This window comes from Hordeum vulgare, chromosome 3H (assembly GCF_904849725.1).
Source record: "Hordeum vulgare subsp. vulgare chromosome 3H, MorexV3_pseudomolecules_assembly, whole genome shotgun sequence".
Taxonomy (NCBI): Eukaryota; Viridiplantae; Streptophyta; class Magnoliopsida; order Poales; family Poaceae; genus Hordeum; species Hordeum vulgare.
Window position 1 is genome coordinate 332,214,871 of NC_058520.1, and position 12,471 is coordinate 332,227,341.

Sequence of the window (12,471 nt, forward strand, 5' to 3'; positions counted from 1 at the left end):
CCCCTTTCCCAATTTTAGTTGAGAGGCAGCTATGGTAGTTATAACAAGTCAAGTACACCCTACACATGCATTTCTAAGAGTGTAGCAGCAAAAAGTAAAACATGCAAGTGTAACGTACATGAGTAAGGTAGGGAGATTAAACGCATGAGGTTGACACGGCAAATTTTGGCATGGTTCCGATAGGTGGCGCCATCGTACGTTCATGTTATTGGAGACTTCAACTCACGGAGGGTAACAGTTGCGAGAGTCCATGGAGGGCTCCACCCACGGAGGGTCCACAAAGAAGCAGCCTTGTCTATTCCACCACGGCTTCCGTCCATGGAGGACTAGCCTTACCGACGGTAGATCTTCACGAAGTAGGCGATCTCCTTGCCCTTACAAACATCTTGGTTCAACTCCACAACACGAAGTAGGAGGCTCCCAAGTCCTTGCTCTTGTGCTTCTAAAGATAGTCTCCTCAACACAAAATCACTCTCTCACAGAATATGCATGGGTAGGAGAGGTTGATTTGGTGGAAAGCAGTTTGGGGAGGCTAGAGATCAAGATTCAAATGAATTGAGTGGAATATCTTGGTCTCAACACATGAGTAGGTGGTTCTCTATCAGAAAATGGATCTGGATATGAAGTGTGTGTTCTGAGTGCTTCTCCCATGAATGAGAGGTGGGTGAAGGGTATATATATGGGTAACAACCAAAATCCAACCGTTACACACAAAGTGGCAAACTCGGTGACACTGAAGTTGAAAACTCGGTGGTACCGATTAGCACAAAGGTGTGAACTTTTGAATCTCAGTGAGATCGATATATGAAACTCGGTGGCACCGAAAAGGTGGCTAACGGTCAGATGACCAAACTCGGTGGCATCGATACTCAAACTCGGAAATTCCGATTTTGTGTATCGAGGCACCCGAAAGTTGGTCACCCAAACTCGTTAGCACCGATATGGATTCGGTTGCACCGATTTGGTGGGAATGGCTAGAGTTCCTGTGTGAGATCAAACTCGGCGGGTCTGAAATATGTAAGTTGGTGACACCGAATTTGTGTATGTGAAATTTGACAAAATGTTTTTGTGAGAAAAATGACAGAGTATTTCGGTGGCTAACTTATAGAATTTTGAACAATCAGTTTATTTTACTACCTCACTCCCTTTTAATAGTATTGGCTTTTCTATGAACATAAATGTGATTTCTCACAAAATAGAAAATGAAGAGTCTTCTAGCTTGAAGTTTGAGCCAATATTATTCCTTCCTTGTATCAAGGGACATCTCCACATAATCCTTTAGCCAAAACATCTTTTGAACTTTTCTGAAATATACTTGAAAAACATATTAGTCCAATGATACATTTGTTGTGATCAATTATCAAAACCATCGTGAAACAATTGTGCTTTGAGGATACGAGGTATGTGAATGCACAAAACAAAATATGATGGACCGTCTGGATGCATCCGGGACGTGCCGGGGCGCGTCCACGTGGTCGTGGACGTTTGAGGGGTCTGACTGTAGATGCTCTTAGAGGTCTCAAAATATATCAGCAGTTTTTTAACATATGAGAATACGGAGTAGAAGTGAATCCGCATTCACGTTAAGGAGACGTATTTCATGGCGTGTAAATAGCTCAGCGGCCTTTCTCGTGGAACTGGCGATTTGGTGGAGGCGGTTCTAGAATCGAGCGCAAACAGGCGCAGGCGAAGACCACCCGAACCAGTGGAACCACACTCCTCAAGACAGGCCGACCTGCCGGAGCGCGAGAGTCGAGGCGGCGGCCGGCGGCGTAGGGCAGGCCGGCAAGATGTCGTCGGTGTATGTGCTGGAGCCGCCGACGAAGGGGAAGGTGGTGGTGCAGACAACGGCCGGCCCGATCGACATCGAGCTGTGGGCCAAGGAGGCCCCCAAGGCCACGCGCAACTTCGTTCAGCTATGCCTGGAGGGCTACTACGACGGCACCCTCTTCCACCGGGTCATCAAGTCCTTCCTCATCCAGGGCGGCGACCCCACTGGCTCCGGCTCCGGTGAGATCCTAAACCCTAACCAGACCTGTATATATATAATATAGGGTTTCTGATTCCGGATTTCACTGTCGGCCTTTACAATGATCTGTGTCTAAGTTTAGAATTTTGTGCCTGGTTAACTATCTGTTTGAGCCATATATGTGATTGGTGGATTTGGGGGTGTTTTGAACTGAACCTGATGATTATCAGATATCAACCTGCAGGGGGTGAGAGCATCTATGGGGCACCGTTCGCTGACGAGTTCCATTCACGTTTGAGGTTTAATCACAGGGGTTTATTGGCGTGTGCCAATGCGGGGACACCTCATTCTAATGGAAGCCAGTTCTTTATTACCCTTGACCGCTGTGATTGGCTTGATAAGAAGAATACAATTTTTGGGAAGGTATGTGTCTAGCTTGTCTGTCCCCGTGGTGCATGTATTGGTGTAAACCTTTGTTTCATTGGAGGTGATTACAGTTTACCGTGTGTGTGTGCACGCGTCCAGGTCACTGGGGATTCTATCTTCAATCTTCTGGCCTTGGCTGATATCGAGACTGATAAGGATGATCGGCCTGTATACCCGCAGAAAGTTCTTTCAGTCGAGGTAGTTTTCCCCCTCATGTTTCATTTAGTTCTGGAATACTTCTCCAACAAAGCAGATTCTTCTATCTGTTTTTCTGTTACCTATGAAGCCTAAGTGGTTGTTGATTAGTTACGTGTGTTTCTGCTTTTATAGGTACTCTGGAACCCATTTGATGATATAGTTCCAAGACAACTTACGAAGATTCAGCCTGCTCCCAAGGCTGATGCTGAGAAGAAACCAGAGAAGAAAGCTGTTAAGTATGTTCTCTGCATGTTGGAACCAATTGTCCTTGCAAAGATAAGGTAGTGGTATTGGATTTCATTTGACTTGTCCATTCATCCTATAGGCAACTTAATGTGCTCTCGTTTGGAGATGAAGTAGAAGAGGAGGAGAATGAGGCAGCTTCTTTTGTGAAGGACAAAATAAAGAGTATCCACGATGTGCTGGATGACCCCCGTTTTCTTAAAGTGGAACCACAGGCTGAACAACTGGTCAGTATTATCAATTGTGTCACTTGTGCTTGGGGAAATCTGTAGGATGTTAACCAATCCTTTGCTAGCAAACATATTGGACTAGAAATACCTAGAGACCTTGTCCAACTGGCAGACATGGCATTTTATACTGCGCATCACACTTCTGCTGTGTTAGTGTGCATACCAAACCAGAAATAGGTGTTGCTAGCTTTCCTACTTCGTCAACTAAATGGGACCTTTTTCTTATTTTTTTCTAGCATCCTCTATTTAAAAGCACTAATTACCTAAAGAGCACTTTTGTACAGAGTGCTTTGTTGGACTAATTTCCTGTATTTCGTCTTCTATTGATTATTCATGTAATTAAATATATATTCCCTTTATACACTGTCAATAACTCAAATACATTTTTCGTGTTGAATTGGTTTAAGACATGAGTTGTATCCTGGGCTCTGGTCAGGTTTTGCTTAATAAGATCTACTCGCTTACTATTGAATATTTTTTAGACCTTGTCAAATTTGAACACCATTGTGCTTGTTGCAACTATCCAGTCCAAGGAGGAAGAGGAGAAGAAAAATGAAACTGTCCTATCTATCAGGGAGGCTTTAATCTCGAAGAAAGCTGACTCCAGAGAGCCAGAGCATGATCCAGAAAATGATGATTCTCCTGAAGATGAGAATGAGGAGGATTTTGACAACAGGATGCGTTCACGGATTCTAAAAAAACGTAGAGAGCTTGGGGATATTCGGCAGAGTCAATCTTCCAAGAAAGGTAATTTGCTATTCCTGTTCTATTAAGATGGCCATTCTCCAGTTCAGCCATTTGCTGTGCCATGACAGACATAATGAGAGGCAGGATTATGTAATTTCCTGCGGCTACTTGCATTTTTTGGCTGATGTCACATGATTGCTACATGTAAGTTGGAAAACTGAGCAATCTTTCCCCCCCTCTTTGATACAGATAAATCTCATCAGAAGGATAAAGAATTACCAGCTCACAGGTTCTATTATTATATCTACCTTATTTATATGTTCCTTATCCTTATTCCTTATGCACCGTGATTTTCTTCTGCATATAGGATTGTTGTTTAGTTCAATGTGGTAGGTTATCATTATGATGTTTTGATCAACCAGAATATCTGTTCTTGTGAACAACACCATGTAGTATTCCTATATGTCCTTATAGTCCTGAGCTCTTGTCTAATACAGTAATACTAAGTGGTAGTTTGCTGAAAACTCATTTATAAGTCTGTTACTACTTATAAGTATTCATATCTGGTAACTGGCAATAAGTTATCCAGGGACATAATATCACCATTCTGAATGACAATAAGTTATGTGATCTTTCTAATATTGTAACATAATCATATAGAAGTTACTTTTCATTGGCTTGCCATTATGATAATTAGTTTAGTTCTGCATATTGTGCGGTCACAATTCTTCTTGGTAGCACGGTTACCACGTGTCGAATATAACATGTGGTAATTTAATAAACATATAAAATCTATGTCATGCAGATACTGGAAGAATGGTCTTGTGTGTGTCTGCATGTCTGAACAACAACAACAACAACAAAGCCTTTTAGTCCCAAATAAGTTGGGGTAGGCTAGAGTTGAAACCCAAAAAGATTTCAAAACTTGGTCATTGTTCTGGCATGTGATGGCTAACTTCTATGCACCCCTGTCCACGGCTAGTTTTTTGGTGATACTCCAGTCCTTCAGATCACTCTTTACGGACTCCTCTCATATCAAGTTTGGTCTACCTCAACCTCTCTTGACATTATGCATACTATATCTTCCGCTATGCACTGGCGCTTTTGGAGGCCTGGGTTGTATATGCCCAAACTATCTCAGATGAAGTTGGACAAGCTTATTTTCAATCGGTGCTACCCCAACTCTATCACTATCACGTACTCCCTCTGGTCCTTTTTACTCCTCATATAAGATTTGTGTCAAGTCAAACTTTCAAAGTTTGACCAACTCTATCACTACCACATACTCCCTCTGGTCCTTTTTACTCCACATAAGATTAGTGTCAAGTCAAACTTTCAGAGTTTGACCAAATTTATATTAAAAAATACCAGCACCTACAATAACAAATATACATAATATGAAATTACATTCCGTAATGAATTTAATGATATTGATTTAGTATTATGAATGTTAATGCTTTTTTCTTTAACTTTGGTCAAATTAGAGATACTTTGATTTCAGATAAAAGTTATATGCAGACTAAAAAGGACCGGAGGGAGTATATCATCATTTTGGACGCGGTTCTTTCTTGTGTGGCCACATATCCATATCAACATGCGCATCTCTGCTGCACCTAACTGGTGGACATGTCGTCTTTTAGTCGCCGAACATTCATCGCCATACAACATTGAGGTTGAATCACCGTCCTATATAAGCCTTTTAGCTTTTGTGGCATTCTCGTCACAGAGGATGCCATAAGCTTGGCGCCCCTTCATCCATCCAGCTTTGATTCGATGGCTCACATTTTCATCGATATCATTCTGCAACATTGACCCCAAATGTGGAAAGGTGTCCTTCTGAGGTACCACCTGCCTAGTAGTACTGAAACCGCACCTCACAGTTTTAGTCCTACTAGCCTAAAACCCTTCGATTTCAAAGTCTGCCTCTACAAGTATAACTTTCTATTAATCCTCGTTTGACTATCGTTGACTAGCACCACATCATCTGCAAAGAGCGTACACCATGAGATATTTCCTTGTACAATATCCCTTGTGACCTCATCCATCACCAAAGCAAAAAGATAAGGGCTCAAAGCTGACCCTTGGTGCAGTCCTATTTACTTGGATAGTCATCAGTGTCGCCATCACATGTTCGAACACTTGTCATAGCATTATTGTACATGTCCTTGATGGGGTTAATGTACTTTGTTGGGACTTTGTGTTTCTCCAAGGCCCACCACATGACATTCGGCGGTACCTTATCATGGCCCCTCTCCGAGTCAATGAACCATATGCAGGTTCTTCTTTTGCTTACTGCATCTCTCAATAAGTTGTCTTTCCAAGAAAATGCTTTCCATGGTCAACCTTCGAACACTTGTCATTCTTTGTAAGGATGCTCAGTGGATTTTTCCCATGATGTTACGGCCTGAAGTTCTCAAACATTCATGATGTTACAGCCAGTACATCATAAAAAGCTCGTAATCCAAAAATGCTCTCCTGAAGCACAACTATCAAATACCTGTCCCAAGATAAAAGAAAAGAGGCTCAGAAAAAAAGAGAGAAGTTCTTCACTACAAACGGCCTGCCACCGGATGACATGGAGGAGCAGCGCCTGACTCTAGAGGATGACGTCTTCAGCATGCTGTGAATTGTAATCTAGGCTTCCCTGGCTTTCGATGACCAGATATGGTGGATGCAACAGTGTGAGAGCCAGACACAATTTGTCCGGATGGCGGGGAACTCTGTGGCCCATGGAGTGGATCAGCCGTGACATCTCTAAGCCTTGTGCCGTGAGGTGCCCGCTCTCTGTGTTGGTATGCCTCCCTTTCTCGGTCTCGTACCGCGTCCACCCTGCAGCCGATACATTGACCGGGTTGAGTGGCGCCTAGCTGTCAGCTAGGATTAGGAGCGAGTGCGGGCGTGTGGGATGAAGCGAGAGGGAGCAGTAAAACGGGGGAGACTCAATGCCAACAAAAAATTACTCGAAGCTTCATGACTGGCTGACAAAGGAACCAGCGACACCGTGGGGAGCTAGGAGAGTGCAGCATTTCAGTCTGCCTCACGGTATGGGGGGACTGTGTAGATACACAAAAATTCTTTTCGGTAGCCGGGTTACGATGTGTTGAATATAATGTATCGTTATTTAGTCTTTACCATACCTATGCTAGGCAGATATTGGAAGATGAGTCTTGCTTGTTTTCACGTTTTGGAACACTTTGAACTTTAAACAGTATTCTGTTATAATTTACTCCTGCAGTTGCTTCTGATTTTCTTAACAATATGTTGGAATCTAGTTTAGCAGTTGCTCTCTGTATTTATTAACAATTTAAATGTCCACAGGAGTGATGATGATGATGATGATGACGACGACGACGATGATCATCAATTATCAAAATCATGGAAACTATCCTTGAAGAAAAAAGGTATTGGCTCTGAAGCCAATACTGAAAGGATGTCCAGAGGAGATGTTAATTTGCAACTGCTAAATCCAGCTGAACAAGAGAAACATTTGAAAAAACAGAGAAAACGCAACCTCCAAGGCCGTGAAGAGGAGGTATTATTTTTCTGCTTTCTTGTGGCCACCTTCCTTATGACATTTCATGATGTATCATGCATATTCATATTCCAGCTGGCATCTCTTGTACGCGTCAGCTTTTGTTCGTGAAGTTGAGTGCCTAACTGTTTCTTAAACATCAAATTTTTTCGTTAGACTTTAGCAAAGTTACAGAAGTTCAAGGCTTCCTTGATGAGTAATAAGCCTGGTGATACGGAAACAAAGGCAGAAGACGGTGAGGACTACAAAGAGTGGCATGCCAACCGTCTCAGTTTCTCACCTGAATCTTCGAAGGTACTGGTATACTTGCAGCTCTTCTTTTTTCCCCGCACACAAAGAAAATAGATGCATGAACTTATTTTATCTTTATACAGGATGGTATGACTAGGAAGGATGATCCAAATGACTATGTAGTGGTTGACCCTCTTCTGGAGAAAGGAAAACAGAAGTTTAACAAGATGCAAGCGAAGTTAAAGAAGAGAGATCGTGAATGGGCTGGCAGATCTCTCACCTGATCCCTTTTGAGGTGCGTCACTGCTAGTCTTTCTAGTGACAAATAAACTTGACGGTAGTACCGAACAAATGCTTTGAGCCTCATAACACATTGTAGCATTGCACTATATATAATTCGTTGTGTCTCAGATAAATCTTCTCAATGACAGTTTGTCCTTCTGAATTTCTCCCACCTCTCATTGACTAATTAATACCCCCTCCTTTTGCCCCCAGAGGTGCAGCATGCAAAAATGTAAACCATCATACTATGCAATGCCGCTGCTGCAGTTTTGGTGTTGAGTTGGAATCGGAATTTGAGCATAACAGATGCAGGTTCGTGATGGTAGAGTGACCAGATATGGACTATTTGTACCACGGTCGAAGAAACTGTAAATAGCAACTGTAGAAAACATTTTGTTTATTTACCCTTTAAGAAGGTAAAGTTACTGTAACATCTGAGATGCATCCTGTCACATGCCATCCTCGTAGCATCTGAGTCCTCGGTTCCAGCAGTTGACCTTGTCGGATGCAGCACTAGCTTGCAGCTACCCATGTCGTTGGTTCCAACATCTGGCGCTGGCGGTCCCAGCTACCCATGTCGTTGGTTCCAACATCTGGCGCTGGCGGTCCCAGCATTCGCTGCCGACGTCCCAACTTCACAGCCAGAATCCTCGTCTTTAGGGGTCGTAGCATATCGATACCAGCTGCTCTCCGCATTGCCACTCTGGTGGACAATTTTTTGATTTTAACCTATATGGCTAACAAAGTCGATTTGATCTCACTTTTAATTTTTTTTCCAATCTAACCTCTCAACATCCCTGGCGTCTGGACCATGTCGTTTGGTAGGGGCCCATTACGTTGACTGGTTGACGTGAAAAAAGGTCACACGTCAGGGATCTTGGCATCTGGTCTGAAGACCCAGACGTCGTGGACCGTGGCGTCTTGGCCTTGTTAAGTGAATCAGCAGTCGTCATGGACCGTGGCGTCTGGCCTTGTTAAGTGAATCAACAGCGCGAACCTATCCCACCCGATCCATCTTCTTCCTCCTTCATCAGAGAAACGCATTTGCCCCCTCTCTCGCCCGTCTCCCCCCTCAATACCCCTCTCCCTTGATCTACTCCTTCCTTCATCAAAGTTTGTGGATCTAAGCCCCCAAGCATTCTTGAGGTAATCTTCCCCAATTTCTTTAATTTATTTTGTTTTAACATCTTATTTTGAGAGTATTTTTGAATAATGGGTGATGTTAGATTAGTAAATTATTTCTTAGTTTTAGGGATTTTTGTGTAGTTGTTAGATTATATAGATGGTTTGTTTAATATGTTGGCAGATTTGTTTGGCCTTTGGGGCATTTTGTTTAATATATTAGTAGATGATGTGTTGTAGATTTTGTTTAGATGATGTGTTGTAGATTTTGTTTAATAATTTAGTGTTGATATGATGTGGGTATAATGGATTGATTTTAGGCAACCAACAATTGTCATTGACGTGCTTAATTCATTATTGTTGTTTTTAGATGGGGAGACTTGTTAATGTTTATTATATGGACAAGGAGGTATTCTTGATTAACAATGCCGTCGCGGATGAGCCATTGTTTTTGATACAAGCTCTAGCTATGATGAGTTTGTTGTAAAAGTGAAACATGTCTTAGAGTGGATGGACCTCAGTGATGGTGTTATCTTAATAGGAAGGTACGATGTTGGAGTTGGAGCCAAATCTCATTTAAAATGTATTCCTATCACCTCTGACTTGCATTGGGATGTGTCAAAGGAAAAAGTTGATGAATCAGAAGACAAGTCACTTGAATTGTTTGTCACGAAGGTTGAACCTCCTCGGGTTGCAATTGACTTGAACCGTCTTGTCTCTTTCCCAATGACCGAGAGGGCAAGTGTGCCTTTTGTTGAGCACATGAGTATGATTGATGCCTTTAATGCTTATAGCCAGCGACCAATGACGGGGGATAGCCCCGGGGTAGGCTCATCGAGCCTACTCCTTTGCATTCAAGATTAAAAGGAATCAGCCACTCTCTCCATACGGTCAAATCCTCCTGGCCGGCTAGGGGCAAGACGGCTACCTCCCTCTGGCCGTCTGAGAAGCGCCTGCCGGCTAGGGGCGAGGCGACTACCTCCCTCTGATCGTCTGGGAAGCGCCTGCCGGCTAGGGGCGAGACGACCGTTCCTAGGCCGGCTATGACAGGACTCGACGATTAAAGGTGAGTACGCGTCAGCACAAGTACAAGGTTGGAGCACACGACAGATACAGTGTCAGCGGCCATGCCGTTGACCTACTCCGGCTCCGATCCATCAACCCCGCACAGTACCGGCCCGTCAGCACCCACTCCATTACCAAGCTTGGCGTGGCAACAGTGGAGACAGCCGTACTGGCGACCCATGACGAATCTCGCAAGACGACGCTGGACGTACTACACGTGTCCTGCGTTGGCCTTACGCGAGAGCTTCATTGGCTGGCCGACGGGTACCATGGCCAGATGGGACCTTGCAGCCGGCGGGCCCCTCCAGCGACAAGACAAGACCACTTTGGACCCCTTGGCCAGCCGGCGAGGCTGCCAGGCGGGTCCCTCTTTTGTACTTTTATCCTTATTGTAGGTCGGTGGGTTCATCTATAAAACCCCTCGACCCCCTCTATGCAGAGGGTCGGTCAACTGCTCACACACACACACAACCCCCCCATACAGGAGAGGTAGACGCGAGCCGACATCTCCTTCCTCCTCCGTCGAACAACTCAAAGAGCATACTGTAATCCCTTTGGTGCATCAACCATTCCGACAAGAATAGGGGTGTTATCTCTACGGAGAGCCCTGAACCTGGGTACATCGTGCGTCCCTCGCTTGTACCAATCCCCTTCTCGGATCCCGTCAGTGTCCTTACGGTTCCCATCACTCATGTTTAGCCTACCCATGGCTGATGTCATGAGTAAACACCGACATTTGGCGCCCACCGTGGGGCCGTCCGCAGCACAGGTCGGAGTTACGCTTCAGGCGGGACCCTTCGCCAACACCGCCGGATGCCTCGCGTCCGGATCGATCAGCATGCCCGTGGAGCCTGCCCTTGCGGAGGTTTCTGCGATGCTCGTCGATGATCCAGGCCGTCTCATGGACTCTGATGAGAAGTCCGACGACGAGTCGCTCTCCAGCGTCGTCATCGCTGCTGTTGCGAACCTCGGCGTCCTCTTCAGCGACTTGCGCCTAGACGATGAGCCTCTCCACCTCGGCGAGGGCATCGACATCGATGCGCTATGCGCAAGCTTCAGCAGGCTCTCCCTCGAGGATGTGCCTGCGCCTGATGAGTACCCTAGCAAGGTGCTCGTCTTCGATGACCTACCGTCATCTGCGGGGTGTCTTACCCCGCACCACGTCGCTGTCGTCTCCAACCTCATGGAGGTGATGGTCATTGGAGCCGACACCAGCAAGCCTCACGGCAAGGCGTCAGTAGAGGTAGCTGACCCCGCTGCGGGTTCTGCAGACACGCTTCACGCTGCCCTTGCCGGCTTGAAGACGCCTATCGCCACCACTGCAAACCCAGCTGATGCCAGGGCCTCGCTCGAGGAGGCCCGCATGCAGATTCTGGAGGAGGGCATTGTCATCGCTGCTGCCAAGCGCCGGATGGAGGCCGCGTATCGCGAGTATAACTCCGCTTACGGCCTCACTCCGGCTGCTGGTGGTCCTAGCCGACGTAGCGAGGTCCGCGGCCGGGTCGTCGCCGATATCCTAGGTGGCAAGCAGCCCATTTATGATACCCCCGTGGCCAACTTGCGGGCCGCTCAAGTGGCTATGACAGAAATGCCTAGTTTGGAGGGCGAGGAGCGCGTCCTTCAAGAGAAGCGGGTCAAGGATCTCCTTGACGCCGCTAATGAGCAGCAGTCTCTTCTTGACTCTGGTCATGCACAGTCGGTGTCTCCGGGAGCCGACCTCGGAGCACACCGCAACCCCAACGACCGTCATCACGCCGAGGGTTCCTCCGCGCATCGCACTTTTGCCGGAAGGGCGAGGGAAGCCAAGACATGCGTTCCCTACGCCAGAGCAAGCCGGTTTCAGGCCGACATCACAGGGAAGCTGTCGACGAGGGGGATTCGGTGCGTGAGGTTCCTCCTCCGAGGTCGCGGGAAGGGGCCAACGCCACTAGCTCCGAGGACACCCTTTCGATCTCAGCCCGGATCGGCCCTCGCGTCCCTCACAGCGACAACGATGCTCGTAGACGCATCAACCTTCTGGCGCAGTCGGCCCTCCTGGAGGAGGAGGGTCCCATTGGTTCGGCATGCTTTGGCCCCTGGATCCGAGGGGAGCCATTCCCCATAGGCTTCACTCTCCCTCGAGACACCCCCAAGTACAATGGCACGGCCAAGCCAGAAGACTGGCTGATCGACTACACCACCGCAGTCGGCATTGCTCGGGGCAACAAGCACGTAGCAGTCCGCTACGTGCCTCTCATGCTGACCGGCTCGGCCAGGACATGGCTCAATAGCCTTCCAGCCGACAGCGTCAACTCTTGGGTTGACTTCGAGGAGGCGTTGGTCCGCAACTTCACTGTCACCTACAAACGTCTTGGTCGGTCTCGCAAGCTGGCCATGTGCGTCCAAAGGCCCGACGAACCCCTTCGCGACTACGTCACACGGTGAACGGAGCTGCGCAACTCCTGCGAAGGAGTGCATGAGGTACAAGCCATTCAATATTTCATTGA

At 46.4% G+C, this 12,471-nt stretch overlaps 1 protein-coding gene across 2 annotated transcripts; it reads left to right on the forward strand.

Moving 5' to 3' along the window:
• Nucleotides 1–1,632: 1,632 nt before the first annotated feature.
• On the forward strand, nt 1,633–8,236 carry LOC123443765 (peptidyl-prolyl cis-trans isomerase CYP57). Of its 2 annotated transcripts, none has more exons than XM_045120291.1 (11): nt 1,633–2,010; nt 2,214–2,392; nt 2,495–2,593; nt 2,726–2,829; nt 2,919–3,051; nt 3,594–3,813; nt 4,003–4,042; nt 7,072–7,285; nt 7,442–7,579; nt 7,660–7,811; nt 8,012–8,236. In XM_045120291.1, exons 1-10 carry the CDS (start codon nt 1,791–1,793, stop codon nt 7,798–7,800), a joined length of 1,488 nt encoding a protein of 495 aa, XP_044976226.1. In that variant the 5' UTR covers nt 1,633–1,790; the 3' UTR covers nt 7,801–7,811; nt 8,012–8,236. The 2 variants fall into 2 exon arrangements, with proteins under 2 accessions (XP_044976226.1, XP_044976225.1); XM_045120290.1 differs by having other exon boundaries at nt 1,634–2,010; nt 2,919–3,063.
• Nucleotides 8,237–12,471: the final 4,235 nt, after the last annotated feature.